At 38.7% G+C, this 17,353-nt stretch overlaps 1 protein-coding gene across 2 annotated transcripts; it reads left to right on the forward strand.

Annotated features, from left to right (window-relative positions):
* The first annotated feature begins 2,261 nt into the window (after positions 1-2,261).
* Mtfr2 (mitochondrial fission regulator 2) lies at positions 2,262-13,412 on the forward strand. Of its 2 annotated transcripts, XM_027938496.3 has the most exons (8): positions 2,262-2,680; positions 3,408-3,509; positions 5,993-6,097; positions 6,553-6,665; positions 7,923-8,158; positions 9,176-9,527; positions 10,406-10,607; positions 12,687-13,412. In XM_027938496.3, the coding sequence occupies exons 2-8, from the start codon at positions 3,447-3,449 to the stop codon at positions 12,720-12,722; spliced, it is 1,107 nt and encodes a 368-aa protein (XP_027794297.1). In that variant the 5' UTR covers positions 2,262-2,680; positions 3,408-3,446; the 3' UTR covers positions 12,723-13,412. The 2 variants fall into 2 exon arrangements, with proteins under 2 accessions (XP_027794297.1, XP_071469103.1); XM_071613002.1 differs by lacking the exon at positions 2,262-2,680 and having other exon boundaries at positions 2,757-3,509.
* Positions 13,413-17,353: the final 3,941 nt, after the last annotated feature.

Raw genomic sequence — 17,353 nt, forward strand, 5'->3', positions numbered from 1 at the left:
CATTTCTAAGTTTTTGTCCAAATTAGTCCTTAACCTTTCCATTAATTCATTGAAAAACTGGATGAATAAAACATTTCTGTTCTTGGGGATTCAGTATAACAATGATTTGTTTACAAGAAGATGTAATCAGTGTTTCTGGAAAAACTGTTGGTAGCATGAAAACAAAACCAGTATTTGCAGTAAAGTTAGGTGATGAGATATTTCCATGAATCTCCACATGACAGCAGTTGGAGACAGATCACAAACCTGTCTGGTGTTGGTATCTGTTGAAGTATGGGGAAGAATTAGGGTAGTATTTGATAGACATGAGAACACCAGAATCCCAAGTTAGCCAACAGCCATTTACTGAGAAGCAGCTAAAACTTGGGATTTAATCCTTTTAGTGAATGCAAGGCACCCATCCATACTAAGGACTTGTAAAGGCCAGAGTAGTTCACCCAGGAATCTCTCAAAACTGACGGGCCAGGTTTTTTAGGGACTGGACTCCATGCTGCAGAGAAAATACTTAAACTGGTATCAATTTATCAGGATAAAGAAAATAGAGGATCAAGCTGGGTAGGTGAACAAAGCCAGGAAAATGTCAACAAAGTATTTGAATATGACTCAAAAAAGAAAAAGAAGAAAAATAGAAAAGATAGCTCTCTGAAGTTTTTCTGTACCAGGCCTCATTCTAAAAGTTCAGGAAAAAAATGTAAAGATCATAAATAAGGGGCTGGAGATGTAGCTCTATTGCATCACAAGGCCCTGGGTTCAATTTCCAGCAACACACACAAACACAAAATGATGATCAATAAAAAATAAAGTTGACTCTCAAAAGGTTGTCAAGATGTAATATGAATGTATTAGTAAACCTAAAATGGAGTGAGTATCTCTGAAGAATTGGGAACATTTATGTATGCATTTGACTTGGGTGTTACTAAATCAGTCCTGGAATGAACTGTTAGTGAAGCTAGCAGAATAAATGATTCCGTTTTCATGTTCTCAGGAATATTTTCATTCTTGCCTTATTTCATGCCCTCTTGGATAAGGGACTGGAAAAGGAGGAGGTTTTAATAGTCATGGTTTACTTATGAGGGCACAAAGAGGACAAGGAAGGAACTTGGGAGAATTGGGGTCTGCTCATTTCATCTAGGGTTTCTGATCCATTTTCCTTTCACATTGTCTTGTTACCCTCCTTACCCACCCTCTTACGATTGAACCCAGGGGTACTCCAACATATCTGCTACCCTTTTTTAAAATTTATTTTTTGTGACAGGGTCTTGCTAAGTTGCTGAGGCTGGCCTCAATTTGTCACCCTCCTGCCTCAGCCTTCGGAGTCGCTGGGATTATAGGCCTGCGCCACTGCACCCCCTCTTGTCCCGACTTTCATCCTTTTCCAGACTACTGGGCATGTCCCTACCTTAGTTCTGCCATTTGCTAGCCTGAAGTCATTATCATTTGTCTTCTCATTCCATATCTATTTTAATCAACACTTGGATTGAATGCCCACTATGTACTAGACACCTTATTTTATATATGGTGCCCAGAGAAAGTCTCTGATTTGTACACTAGAATGTAAACTCCAGGAGGGTAAAGACCTGCCCGGCTCAGTATCGAATCTTCGGAGATTAGAATAGTGCCTGGCACTTACTGTACATCCACTATTGAGTGAATAAATGACGTCGATCAGGAAAGTTACCCTATTTTTTTTTTTTGTTCTGTAGATCAGCAAGCAGCAGGTGTAGTTATCTAAAATTGTCACTTCTCTCCAACACAACTCCTGCTGAAACACGAGGACAGTCATTGTGCCTCATGAAGATCCACCGGCTAGACCAGGAGAGTGACCGCCCAAGTGAGACGAGACAGGTCCCTGCCCTCTTTCAAGGTCACCTTGATAGTCTGGAATAAGGAGTCTTTCGTGAACCAAGGAATCTTAAATACCACAAAGCTGCCAACACTGAGAACAGTGCTTAGCTCACACTGTCTCAACAGATGTTGGTTGGCTGAACGACCAATAAGCCGCGACCCTCTGTGACAGGCGGACTCGGGTGTAGAGGGTGACACATTCCCAGCGAAGAACTGGGTGAGGCACAAAGTCCGGATGGCGAGTCGTTCTCAGTGGCTGGTCGTACCTGGGTAGCACTGGCTCTAACCACACAATATTTGAGATCGCGGGGGAAACACAAAAGTACGTACATTCTGCGCGTGCGTCACTCTCCGGGCGCGACCTGCCCGCCCGCCGGCTTTCTATTGGTGGCCTGAATGAATTGTCGCAAGCTTGACGTCATGTACCTGCCAATCAGAAGCAAGCGATCTTCATCCTTGTCCAATGGGATCGGGGATAGGTCACGGCCCGCTGTATTTGATTTTCGTTCACGGACGCGGAAGTGGCGAGCCAGACCTAAGTAGGCGCCACTGGCTTCCTGGGTGCTAGAGGTCTGGGTGCGCCTCCTGCGGAGTTTGTCCCGGCTGATCGCGGAGGTCCGGGACCGACCCCGGTCGGCTCAGGCCCTTTGCTCGTAGCCTTTTTCTGCCTGGCGTCTGCAACTGGTGGTGCGCGGGCCACGCGGGATCCGGGTCTGGGCGCTTCTGGACCAGGGCCGGCGCGTTCTGGAATTCCTTGCTTGAAGATTCGGAAACCATCTTCCTTAACGCCCTCCGCTTGGTATTTTCCTCGTCGGAAGCTCAGTTTCTGAGGAAGGTGAGCAAGGCTACCTTGCTGGGTTGGAAGAGCCCCTGAGGCAGTAAGCGACACTAACGGGCCCTGGTAACACACAGCCTGTTACTTAGTAGTGGAGGACTACCGCGCGTTCATTCTCCTAATATTTAAAATGAGCGCAGAGGGGTGGGATACTCAGCTAAATTTGTGAGACGAGATACCAGTCTTCTATTATTATTATTATTTTTTTTTTTAAGAGCGATGAGACAGGTCCCTGCCCTCTTTCAAGGTCACCTAAACTCATCCCTCTTCTGAGCCACTGCAGAGAGCATTAAGGATGGACTGAGCTTCCCTATCGCAAACTGACTTAAAACCTTTCCCTGCTACTTCTCTTTTATAGAATCAGGCATCTTATAAAATTTGAGTGTAACTTAAGTTTTGTTTATACTTCCCCCACCTCCAACAATATTTTTTTCTCTCCTTGATGCTGGCCAGAACTTGGGAGGCTGAAGCAGGAAGATCACAAGTTTGAGACCAGCGTGGGCAACTTAGCAGACCCTGTCTCAACAGCAAAAATAAAAAACCCCAAAAAGGCTGGGAATGTAGCTCAATGGTAGAGCCCCTGGATTCAGTCCCCAGCATTGCAAGAATGATGCTGGCCAGGAGAAATTAGTTGGTGGTGTAATGAAAGGTCCCTTCTAAGCTATTTAATGTAGTTTATGTGGCAATTATTTGTCAAGAGTAATACTTTCTACAATTTTTCCCAAAGGTACCAGGAAACTGATAATGTTTCCTTGAATTTTCTTCAATGTCTCTCATACTGAATATCTTAAGAGAGATGCTGGCATATTTTGGTGTTCCCATAGACCAGGTAATGTCCTAATACATTTGAATGATTCTGCTGTCTTTGTTATTCTGTCTTATTTTTAAAATAATTTGTATGTAAACATTTAAGGCAAAATTGTTAATTCTCTTTAGGTGGAACACAGGTTAGTTAGTACAGTATAGTTTTGATAGTTTGAATTAGAAAAGGGTGGATAAGATTATTGAGAACCTTTTTACTTCCTGGGTCAAATGTGAAAAGAAGATGAAGGCACAATGAAGACATGACCTTTACAGAATTATATTTATTGCATAGATAAAGTAATTTGTGAGCAGTTTGATGTTTGGGTGTACAATGGCAAAATTGAAGCTCAGCAATTCAGAATAAATCTGAGGGTGAGAGGATGACTTAGACTTGGGAATTATAAGCAAGTCCAATTTTGTCTACTTGTTGAACATCAACATTGAAAAGTGTTCTTGGTTCTGCAGATAATTTAGAGGCTTAAGTTACACTCAAAGTTACTTAAGTTACACTCAAATTTTACATGGTTCTTGTATTCATTATGTTTATGGGCAATAAGAAACAAATATAACTATAGTATGAGATTGACTATAAGAAAGACCAAATAGCATAGTGGCTTACAAATGGGCACATCATTGCTATTTGGTGGAGTGAATTAGAAGAGTAGTAAGGATAATGCTAAGATTTTAAACAAAACTAAATTGAAGAATGATGGCACCATTATTATAAGTAGACAACTTAGTAGCAGGATATGAGAAAGTGATTTGAGATAAGGTGAGCTAGAGGTGTTGTTGGAATATATAAACAGAAATATCCCATAGACAATTGTTTAGTTGGTTCTAGAAGCTAGGAAAAAAGAGAGATTTGGATTTGGGAGTTAGCTGCATTGTTTTGATATCTGAAGCCATGGATTTTGATGACATAATGGAAGATGTTATTAGATGTTTTTGAAACATTGAAATCTCAGTGACAGACTGAAGACAGGGAGGATTAGATAGCAGTTGAAGATTTACTTATCATTATTGGGTTATTGGTGCCTTTAAGAATTTTTGTAGGAGGAGATAGGATTTAATTGGGTGGAGTAGTTTGAAGAATATGAAGAAGTGTCTTCAACAGCCTTCTTTTGAATAGTTTGCTTGTGAGAAGAAATTGAGAGATTTCATCAATTTGAAGGGGCAGCAGGATTAGAATTTACTTTTCTTTTCAAAGTTAGAGGCAACTTTTAGCATATTTGCACTAAGTACAAATGAGAGAGGGTGATTGAACAATGTCTTGGAGAAGGTAATTGGACAGGGAATCTGAATAAATAAGCCTCAGGAAGAAGAGAAACAGTCTAAACTTAAGGAATAGAATAAAAGTGAGAGATGGTGGAGAGAGATTTTGAATGGAGAGTGTTAATGTAAAATAACAATTCTGTTTTAAAGGAAATAAGAAAAAAGTTTATTTTGAGCCAAATGTGAGTATCTATAGCCTGGGAACATGAATTCAGATTACCTGAAATGATGTTACACCATGGAAGAGGTTTCATGAGCTTTTATAGTTACAGAACAAAAGAAAGCTGTAAGTCAACACTTAGGTGGGCAGATCTCTTCCATGGGATTTAGATGTTATCACATTCTCAGCTTTAGGGTTGATGGAGGCTAGAGCTGTGTCAAGCTTAGTAATACATTCTCAGAGTTTTATCTAGAAGTTAGGGTATTAGGTCAGATACAGAGGTTGACAGGAAATGGCTATTAAAAGGGACTAAAGATAGCCCAAGATATCATGCCTCATTCCCTGTCTCCACAATAAAGGTTAGTCTGCAGAATCTTTAATATGGATGCAGCTTGTATAACTTCACAAGGGAAATCAAGTTGAGATATCATGTTGAAATCTGGCTTACTCAGAGCAGAGGCAAGGTCATGTGCAAGGAATAGAAGTGGTCATACAGGGGATTTCAGAGATTAGAGATAACTTTGGGTGACATAGTACAACATGTCATGAAGTTTATATGTGCTTACTTTCATCTTTTTTTTTTTTTTAAATCTGTACTGGTGGTTGAAGCTAGGGTCTCATGCATGCTAGGCAAGTGCTCTATGACTGAGGTTCGTCCCTAGGCTTTTTAAAAATTTTTCAGTTTTATAACATGGTTTTGTTAATTGTTGAGGCTGGCCTTGAACTTATGATCCTCCTGCTCCGCCTCCCAAGTGGCTGGAGTTGCAGGTGTGTGCCACCACACCTAGCTCATTCTCCTCACCTTGCCCTACTGACAAATATTAGTAAAGTTCAATTCTTTGAAGAAGACACTTACCCCCATGCTGGGGATCAAACTCAAGGCCTTGTGCTTGCTTGGCAAGCTCTCTACCACTAAAATAACACACCCAGCCTCATGAAGAAGATACTTTGAGAGTGTGTGTGTGTGTGTGTGTGTGTGTGTGTGTGTGTATATATATATATAAAAATAAAATATATATTTAGACATGTACATTTTAATTAGTGTACATTTTAGGTAATAATTCATGTTTAAATAGGTTTTGCTGACTTGGGAAAATAAAGACTATGGATCAACTCGGAGTATTGTTCGTATTATTGGGAAAATGCTTCCTTTAGAACCTTGTAGAAGACCTGCTTTTGAGGTAAGTCAGTTACCATGATTTAAGTCCAGTGTATAAAATAATTGTAGGTACTCCTAAGTATTTAGGGTAGAACAACAAAAGGAAATGTTTTCTGTAAGCCAGGAACCTTTAATTTACCTCTGGATATAAGTCATTTTGCATTTGCTTTTGTGGTTACTGTTTCTTTTAAGTAATTAGATTTAAAAAAAAGAAGAAGAAGAAAGAAAACTGGCAGTTGCAAGAAAGACTGCAGAGCATATTTTATTTTACATTGTATGACAGATAAGAGTGACTAGGTTACAGAATAGCATTGACCCCAGTATTTTTTCTTGCTAACAGGTGCATGTGCTTCTACTGAAGAACTTTGTTCCTTTTCTCTCTTTGGGGTTGTTAATTTATTTAATGCCATGGGATATGGGACATGTGCCTTCTCTGACTCCCTGCAAAGCTCTGACTTTTTAATTTTTTTGCTTTAGTTGATCCCGCACTTGAACTCTGTAGAATCTGATAATTGTGGATCTATGGTTCCATCTTTTGCTGATGTTTTATGTGTGGCAAATGATGAAGAAGCCAGTTATCTCAGATTTCGGTAATTTATATGCTTATTTTGGAAGTATGACATAATCTATAACCTGAATTCTTGCATGTGTTAAAAGTTTGCTCAAGTTGATTGAACTTTTTTGTTCTGTCTGGCTCTGTCCTGTGCTGTGTTTTACTAATCCCTCCTTATGTGGGTGGTCTCTCTTTCTCTCTTTTTTTTAATAGTTTTTCTTTTTCTCTTAGGGAGAACTAACTTATGTATTAGTATATTCAGATACAGGCTATAAGTATAATGAGTGTCAGTTACTAAAAGATTCTGGCTGAATTTATTATGTGTCAAATTGGCTTGTTAATTTTCAAAAAGTTTGAAGTCCAGGGCTTGAATCCAGGGGTGCTTTACCACTAAACCACATCCCCAGCATAATCTTGAATTTGCTGTGCTTCAAATACTATGCCAAGTCCACAAGAATGAAGTGATGTGTAAGTGTTGTATTAGGTATTTTAAGTAATCTAGAGAAGATTTAAAGTATGCAAGAGGATATACATAGGTTAAGTGCAATTATTGTACTTCTTTATGTAAGGTACTTGAGCATTCTTGAATTTTAATATCTACATGTGTCCTGGAACCAGTTACCCACACACACTGAGAGAGGACTGTATTTTAAAATTGAATGTTAGTCTCTTAGGTAAGAGAACTAACTTATGTATTAGAATATTCAGATATAGGCTATAAGTACAATGAGTGTCAGTTATTAAAAGATTCTGGCTGAATTTATTATGTGTCAAACTGGGTTGTCAATTTTCAAAAAGTTTGAAGACCATAAACTAGCTCCCTTACCTCTAACATAATCCTGAATGGAAGGCCCTTCAGCTCCTCTGCAGAATTTCTAGGAAAATTAACCTACACTGTGTTTAAAGTTAATAGGTTAAGCAATTACAAGATAATTATTTTTATTGTACAATCTAAAAGAAAGGTTAACTTTCATTACCAGTCACATATTGGCCATCTATTAGAGGCTGTATTCTGTTTTTCATATTGAGAATACAATACTTACAAAGCACAAAAAATTGTGCTTGTCCTTAGTGAGTCAAGAGACGATCACAGGGGAAAATGTTGCTCTGATTTTGTGGTGTTGTCTTTTCAGTGCTGGGGATCAAACCCAGGGCCTTTGTGCATCCTAGGCAAGGGCTCTAACATGGAGCTATACCCCCAGCCCTGCTTTATTGTCTTGCTTTCATGAGAGATTTTATTTTCTTTAGATTGAAAATCTCCCTTCCATCCTTTGCTTTTTCCTTCTACCCACAGAAATAGTACATGGAAAAATGAAGAAAAGGAAAAAAATGAATTTTCCCATCCTTTACAACCAATTTTGCATCCACTGTTATCAGCTCAAAGACAGAACAAACCAGTGAAAAATGATCTGCCTGTAAATGAAGCTGCAATTAAAAAAATAGCTGCCCTTGAAGATGAGCTTACTTTTCTTCGCTCTCAGATTGCAGCAATTGTGGAAATGCAGGAACTAAGAAATAGAAAAAAATCTGGTGAGTAATATGTTGGACTTTTGTTTCAGCTAGATGATAATTATTGGTATTGAGTTAGTACAATTCTTAATAAGAACTGTGAACAGTATTAAATGTATGATAACAAAATTTGAGTATATAGATTTATTATATCTGATGTTTATTCAGAATAGATCTAGCTATTGCTACTGATGATTGCATTTTTTTTTTTATTAAAAAATTCTTCCCTTTTAAGAAGCTTTCCTAGCTTTCAGAACATTGGAGATTAAAAGAAAGAATCCATTGGTTTGAAAGAGGCAAATAGGCTTGTGGCCTCATTATAGTTTTTACTTAATGTTACTACACTTCCACCAAGTTCAGGTGAACAATATTTTTCAGATGATCCTTTTCTAAATTTTTAGAGCTATAACTTGCTTTAAACACAAAATTTAAAGCAACATAGGTACTAAGAACTTTCCACAACAGATTTGGTCATAAAGGGCTATATGTAAATAAAGCTGCTAAAAAATTGAATAATGTATATGCATATATAGTATATAAGCATAATTTATATAGCATCAAGATGTGTATAGCATGTGTTTATAATAATTTATACATAAATAAAGCACATAGTATATAATAGTTATATAAACTCATAAAATAAATAAATACACAACTTTTTTGTCAAGTAATTCGTGTTTACTCACAGTTCTTCAGAAGCAAATCTGTTGTGAAAAAGCTAAATAATCTGTACCTAAAAAATAATGTTTATTTCTCAAATGTCAGAATGAAGTTCAAATTGTATGTGAATTATGGAAAAACATTTTCTCTTGAAAATACATTCTTTAGGGCCTGCCTACATGGAGAATTTCTAGTTGAATTACAAGTGAATTCACAATTTGGCTTGACTTTACAGAAGCTACTAAACAGACGGGATTAATTCTTCTGGGCTATCATATCACTGTTTTAGCATCATTACAGAGTTGTTTTGTTTTGGTTCTCATTACTCTTATATGTTAGAATTTTGAATGTTTTTTCAACAGACTACTTTGCTTTTAGGCTCCTTTGACTTGAATGATGAGCCCCCTGGTGTGGGAAGAATGCCATCACGGGCAACCGCTGAACTGAGTGTAGAACCAGATCAGTTTCCAAGTGCAATGCTTTCTCCTCCTTCACCACCACCGCTTCCTCCTCATTTTTCTTCTCCTCAGCTTTCAAGTTTTCCTCCCATACAACCAGGATCTACTAATATTTGTGACTCAGATAATCCAATAGCTGAAATGAAAAAGCAGCACCCCGGTGCTAAGACCAATTATAGTCATCATTCAAAAAGCCAGAGAAATAAAGAAGTTCCAAACATGTTGGATGTTCTAAAGGATATGAATAAGGTCAAGCTCCGTGCTATTGAACGGTATGTTGTCATAATTTGGGAAAAGAACTAGACTTTTGTCAATGATGTTTTTAAAAAAATTGTTTATGAAAGTTGACATATGTCTTTCTTCTTATTCCTCATCACCCTGAATGCTCCTCCCAGAGATACTCATTTTTAAAAAATATTTATTTAGTTATAGATGAACACACAGTATCTTTACTTATTTTTATGTGATGCTGAGGATTGAACCTAGTGCCTCACACATGCGAGGCAAGCACTTCACCACTGAGCTACAGCCTCAGCCCCTTTAATTCTTTTTTGACTATTTCTTCTTTCTTTCTTTCTTCCTTTCTCCTTCCCTTCCCCTGTTCTCCCCTCTCCTGACCTCTCCTCCCCTCCCTTCCCTTCCCTTCTCTTCCCACCCTTCCTATCCCTACCCGTCTCTTTCCTTCTCCACTTAGTCTTCCTCTTATCCACTGTTGTGTTTTCCAGTTAACCAAGTCATTTATTTATGGTTTCAGTTACCCATGGTAATTGTGGTCTGAAAATATTAAATGGAAAATTGCAGAAATAATAAAGTTTAAGTTGTGTGCTAATCTAAGTAGCACGAAGAAACAGTAGGCATTCAGGGAAGATCATATATGAATGATCAGACAAATGAACAGTCAGCCTAATGGTTTTCTTCTTATGAACTCTAGTCCTTTTAAAAGGTCTTAAATATTTATTTAAATTTTCCTACTTATCGGAAAATTAGAAAATTAAAAATAAAGGTTTTCAGCACAGTGATATTTCAGGAGTCCCAGTTTTTAGCAAGTTGTGGTAGAACCCTAGCCCATATGGTTTCTTGTTTTTCTTGTTCACTGTGCCCTCCAAATTCCAAATATTAAAGTTTTAATTTACACATTTTTTAAAAACAGGTCACCTGGTGGTAGACCCATTCATAAGAGGAAAAGACGAAGTTCACATTGGGATCCCGTGTCCTTAATATCACATGCACTTAAGCAGAAATTTGCATCCCAAGAAGATGACTCCTTTGACAAAGAAAATAGATCTTGTGATTCTTCTCCATGTAATAGATCTTGGGAGTCTTCTCCATTTTCTAGTCCAGAAGCTTCAAGGGTGAGCTATAACAGTATAAAATTTTAACGTCTAAGTTTTTCTCAAGTATGCTGTTTGTGATGTAGCTTCATATTTAAGTTCTCTTGAAGTAATTATGCAGGATGGACTATAAATTGTTGGCATTGTTTATTGTTCTTTAGCTTACAAAATAAAACACTTGGTTTGGAAAAGATATGTGCCTAAGTTTATAATTGTTTATCCTACATAGGCGCTAACTTAATGTTACAGTCTGCAGCATGAAGTGGGGGTCTGAAGCTGAGAGGACCAGGGAAGAACCATGCAGTATATTCAACCTTACCATTTCAAAGGCACCACTCCAATATTTGATGCAGTCAAATATAAAGACTGGATTATTTAGTTGCATGGAATGTTATCTCTACTTTTAACAAAGCAAATGGGATTACAGTTATCTTTCATAACAACACTTATTGGATGCTGAAAAAGTCACATGCTTTTTGGGTGGTGTTCACATCACAGAATTTAGTTGAGGTAGTACATAGAAGAAGCCTTAGAAATGAGAGGAGCGTGGAAGAGGCACAGTGTTGAAGTCAGGTAGGTATCACTGCTGAGTGACCTGCAGCAGCAGAGACTGGGAAACTGCAGTGCACACGGGGCACTCAGCATAACGGCCCTCCTCATAGTCCACGGTGTGCAGGCTTTCAGTCCACTGTGTGTGTCCAGTCGTCATATGCTGAGCACATTGACTCAGAAAATGATGTTCTTTTTCAGTTCATGCTGCAGACTGTAAGACTATTTAAGAAGAAAAGTATATAGTTTACTAAAATGCAAATGTGTCAAATACTAAACATTTATATAGCAATTTATAATTTGCAAGATAAAGGCCATTTATAGGTTTTGAATTCATGGATTCAACCAGCCATGTAGAAAAATTTTGAAAACAATAACAAAAACCCTATATCAGTAGAAGCCTATAGAAGTTTTTCTTGTCATTATTTCTTTAACAATATAGGACAACTACTATTTACAGAGTGTTTATACTGTATTGGCATTACAAGTAATCTAGGGATGATTTAGTTTATACAGACGGATGTGTTTAGGTTTATATGCAAGTTATGTCATTTTATATGAGGGACCTGTACATCTGTGGATTTTGGTACTCCTGGGGGTCCTGGAACAAATCCTCTATGGATACTGAGGGAGAGCTATTTTTTTTTTTTTTTTTAAACTCTTGTTTGATCCTTATAGGAATACTCTAAAAGAAAAAAATAATGTAAATATTGCTTGTTTTACATATGAGGAAAATGAACTTTCACTCCCCATAATCTTACATCTAAGCAGAACAGATTAGAGTTTAGTATATTAAAATTCTAGATGTTTGAAAAGTCTCAGTTATCTAAGAAATCAATTTAAATGAGACACACTGGCAGTGTGTTCCCAGTGGCAGTGTTCAGTAAAGTATTACTGAGTTGTCATATACTGTTTGCTCTTTGTTCAGTGTCCCTTAGTATTTTCTTTCCAATCAACTCTGAGCCTTTTAGTGGAAGAATCAAAAACATCCTTTTGTATATTTTATAACACCTAGTTTCAGGCTCGAGAAAGGGACTTAAATTTTAGTTGACTGGGATCTCATTCTGCTATGGTTTGAATATGTCAGTGTCCCCCAAAGGTTCATGTATTAAAGCATGTTCTATAGGGTGGTCCTCTTGGGAGGTGCTGTGAGCCTACTGGGAAGTCCTTGGGTCACTGGGGGCATGCCTTTAAAGGGAATTGTGGGACTCTGGCCCCTTTATGTCTTTTTCTTCTTCCCAGCTCATGAGGTGAACAGTTTGGCTCCACTATACACTCCTGTATGATGTGCTGCCCTTGCAGGGGCCCAAAGCAATGGGGCTTAAGTTAATTGCCTTAGATGTTTCATTATAGTATCACAAAGCTAACGCATTCTCCATGGTTGAGAGTGTCTTTGCACACTTCTGCACTGAGAATAGTGCCTGATGTGGCCTACCCTGAAGTCACTATTTACCATCGAGTGAATTAAACATTGGGGTCATCTGGTGTTTTTCTTGCCATTCTTTTTCTACATTTGAATAATTTCTGTGTTGAACATTTGTTTTATTTCAGTTTGGACATCACAATTCACAGACAGAAGGACAGTGATCTGAGGGAAGAGCTGATAATGCACAAAAGCTGTTGGACAAAGTATTGGGCACAAAAAGTCTTTCTTCACTTGGAAGGAAAGATGCAGAAATATGGCAGCATGTCTTTCGCTGCCTTTCACAGGATCAGCTCCTCTGCCCAGGATTGTTGAATGAAGCCTGTATCCTGGGACATGTTAGGGCCCTGGTCTGAGGAAGAATACCTGTCTCCAGTTTTGGAAGATTCTGCAGTTAACTGACTACTGAAGAGAGTTAGGTGTATGGATTTTTTCCCATGTATGTCAACATTATTGAAAGCTGACTATACGTTCCAACAATTGTCCTCAGCAATTCTGACTTCCCAGTTTAAAAGCCTTTGAATCTTTTAAAAATCGGTAGTGATCTGGCTTACATGGCCTCCAGTAACTTGGAGATTTTCAAAGAAGATAAAATTATAATTTATTAAGAAACTCTTAGTTTTAATCATAGGGTTAAGCTTTTTGAAACTTCTTCCTGAGATAATAAATTAGTCTTGGACACAGATTTTGTTTAAGTGATACAAGTACAAGTATTTAAAGAATCTTCTTGACATGTTTTGCCTGCACTTGTGATGTAAACATGTATGCCTGACATCTGTTTCTTTCATTCTGTATTACATTTATACATTGTTCTTTTGCAAATAGATTGTACAATAAATGTGTCTTGAACATGATTGTGTTTTGTAGCAATTCAAAAGAATGCTTTCTCACTACTCACAATGTGTCAGAGAGAGGGAGTTCTGTAGGTAGTTTCTTGGGAAATAAAAAGGAAACATATTTGACATAAGATCTTGTCCCTCTTCACCCACATGCTGATGTGATATGGAAACTTATCAGCCTGTGCAACAGCCAGGGAGTTAGAAACCATCTCAGTGGACTCGGCACCCAGCCATTTTGCCAGGCTTTCTACTTTCTGAAAAGTTTAGGCTGCTGTTTTCTTGCTGTGGCAGAGGGTTGGTTGCCTGGTCCCATTTCCATTTCCAACTCCATTCTCCTGGTACCTGCCATTTGGTTGTGGTCATGCTGTTATCATCTTATGTCCGTGGGGAGGAGGCTTTGGGTCACTGAGGTGCAAACCCTGACATTCTGAGTTGTTTAACCACACCAGCAAGACTAACCAGACTTGTTAGAAAGATTATCTTAGAAAAACCTGCCTCGTGGGTCTTCTGCTACTGTGGCCAAAGCACTTGTAACGGTACAGCAATATGGTAGGGTATGAGGTCTGCTAGCTGTTCCTAATGATGTGGTTTTCTGATCTTTCTTATGCTGCTGTCAGTAGTTTGGTATTGTTTCTGCCCTGTTTTCTCACCCTGCCTTGTGTCATTGTCCTTATAACAGGAATCTTTCCCCTGAAATAATTGCTTTCTGTTCCCCAAGGTAGGCTTGCATTTTGTTTTTTAGTTTCTTTGTTCAAAAGTATAATCATGTCCCCTCCCCCAGCAATCAGCAGAAACCTTGAATGATGCTGTCCTTGGCCATGTGAAGTGTTTCCTGATAAATCTCAAGTTGTTTTGTTGATGATTTTGAGTTTTCTGTTCTACTTCAGAATGAATTTCCTGCCTTCCCCAAACACATTTTAATACCAATGGTGTATTGGAATCAAGTTGACCTTGGATACCCCTCTGTTCAGAAGTTTTGACTAATGGTGCCAGGGACCCTAAAATCCTCCCGCTTCCCTGCACCCCCAGCAAGCCTCTCTAGTGGTCTGAGCTTGGGTACCTGGTGACTTGTGTTCACTATAGAGGTCAGAGGGTTGGGAATTTAGTTCAGGCTTTCATCATGAATCTGTAAATAAGTTACCTAATATCCAAATTGTATTCATAAATTCGTATGTTATTACTTTATGTGTTTTTCACTCAGGATTGAACCAGGAGCTACTGCATACTAGGCAAATGCTCTACCACTGAGCTACATTGCCAGTACTTACATTTTTAAAAAAAAATTGATGTGGTCTCCCTAAGTTGCTGAGGCTGGCCTCAAACTTGCCCTGGCCTCAGGCTACTATATATAACAATACAACACACAGGGTATCTAATTGGCAAAAATTTATTTCACAGTTCTAGAGCCTGGGAAGTCTAAGATCAAAGTGCCAGAAGGCTCAATGTCTGCTGAGGGCCTGCTTTCTGGTTCATACACAGTGTCCTGCTGGGTACTCACATGGTAGAAGGTTACTTGGCTCTCAGGGATCTATAAGAGTGCTAACTAATCCTAACTGGGAAGGCTTCAGCCTCATAATCTAATTCACCCCAAAGGCCTTACCTCCTAATATCACCTGGGGTGTGTGGGGGTGAACACCATTCCAACATATGAAACTTCAGGGGACATAAGCATTCAGTCCGTTGCAAATTATGTTTGGTGAGGAACAGCCATATATGTGGAAGGTAATTTATATGGTAGAAATGGGGGAAGAGTTTTAAAAAGTCTTCTGGATATTAAGCATGTACTTTCTTCAGATCAGAAAAGTTAAATACATAGTTGGATTTATTTTAAATTTAAATTCTCTCCCTTCCCTCCACAAAATCCCAGAGAGGTCAAGAACAGTGAAATGCAAGATTTTTATATCAGAAAAGGGGTGTTGCAGCTTGGGTTTTCTGGGGAGCAGACAGATTACTATGCAGCGAGTTTCTGGGTGTGTTCTCTGGATAGCACCCGTGCAGGAGAAGGAGAAGGGTTGGGTGAAAGCAGTTGTCACTGCCACAAGGTCCTCAGCAGATCCCACAGGGGGCTCTCTTGTCCCTTGGTTGGAGTCATCTTCTATGGCTCTGAGCATTCTGGGTCTTTACACTTTGATCAGAGAGGGTTGATTGGCAGGTCTGAAGATGGATCATGATAGTGTATCATAGTTACAGGGAACACAAGTTCCAAACATGTTGCAGGGCCCACTGAATTAGACATGACATCGTGCTGGAAATAGTACGGTTAGCTTGAGTAATATTAATTGCCTAGAATTACCAGCCTCATTGCCCTGCATCCTTCTACAAGGCTAGATCTTAAACTCATCCTCTTGAAAATGGTTGCATTCTTAAAATTGGGGGTCAGAAAGCATTTCTGTCACTAAAGATGTGTCCCTTTTGGATCCTCGGATTTCTGTGCCTGTGGATTGGCTTTGGTATCACAGCAATTTCTGTAGTGGCACGTGGAAATCAGGGGATGGGTAACCTATGGCTGGCTGGTCATAGCTTAGTCCTTTTCTCTTTATGGAAATAACTTGCATTTATGATGATTCAGGGGATTAAGCAGTTATAACAGCGTGGAAATGTACCAGGAGAACCGAATCATCCATTCTCTGGGCCTCAAGCTGCTCAACTGTCCAATGAGACCAGATGGTTGCAGGGGCAGTTTTCGTACTCTGTACCAACAATTCTTACCAGAAAGATGTGGTCTTGGGCTAGTTACCAGGGGGAAGGATTCTGTGGGTCCCTGAGAGCTTCTGTTATAGGGACCCAAGAGTGGTCTAAAGCTTATCTATAAGGCTACAGTGTTTTAGGCCAGAGCAACAGCTCTCATTTTGAATGACACTTAGGTACAAGATGCTGCTGTTAGTGATTTTCATATGTTGGCTCATTCAATCTGCATATCAACACGAGGAGGTGTAGACTATTGTTAGCCTCACTTTACAGGTGAGGAACTAAGTATGGAGAGAGGGCCTCCATCTCAGTAGCTCCTTCAGGTTCTCACAGTTGGTCAAATAGAAGACTTGAGATTTGAATACAGGCAGATGGGTTTTCCAAACTCTGTTTAATTCCTCAGTAACACTGCCAATCTCATTTTTTTTACCTATTTATTTAGACTTTGCATTTTTCCAGAAGGTATTTAAGGCAGTTAACAAGGATATATTTATGCATGGAACAATGAATTGAAAGGGATATAAAAAAGTAAGGCTACAGTTTTTTATATTTACCACAAGGGGGAAGTATAATACTAAGTGCACCCAGGCTGATGACAACCTGTTAACCACATTCGGATGACAAATTTTTAGAAATTATAGACAAAGCAAGGTTTGGTCAAATATTAATTGCAAAATCAGATTGTTAAAAAGTTCCTTAATGAATTATAAATAATCATACCCTTGATAGATCAGAGACTATGTCATGAAGCTAATTCAACTTTTTCCCCAACAAATAAATATTCTATAAAATTCAATGATGAAAGCAAGGGATGCTATTGCTGATTGTTAAATGTCAAGACTGCACTGGGATTCTCCCAAGTTCTTCTACTTGAGTACAATTATTTATTTCACAACTAGGAAGAAGCACAAAGCTTATTTTTAATAATGCCATTACAGTTCTTGCTTTTATCCCGATACACACCAGTAAATTAAAGTGGTGGAATTTTTACTAGGTCACATGCAAATAAATACTTTGAAAGATTCTTCAATTGCTTAAAAGATCCTATCTTCATTTTTCCTCCCTTGCATCTTAGCCCAGCGTCTTCCACAGCTGAACTAAGCCTGGTGGAAAGTAAATCTTGATGAGGGTATTTGCAATTTCGAACCCAGCCGCTGGGGCACAGGAACTAAGGTGCCTGGGATTATCATCTCAGTGGGAGAATGCCCTGTCCCTTTTGGATTTAGCCTTTGGTATCTGCCTGTTTCTGATTCTGATTCCCCCAGAAT

The sequence above is a fragment of the Marmota flaviventris genome, chromosome 6, assembly GCF_047511675.1.
Source record: "Marmota flaviventris isolate mMarFla1 chromosome 6, mMarFla1.hap1, whole genome shotgun sequence".
NCBI classification, from domain to species: domain Eukaryota; kingdom Metazoa; phylum Chordata; class Mammalia; order Rodentia; family Sciuridae; genus Marmota; species Marmota flaviventris.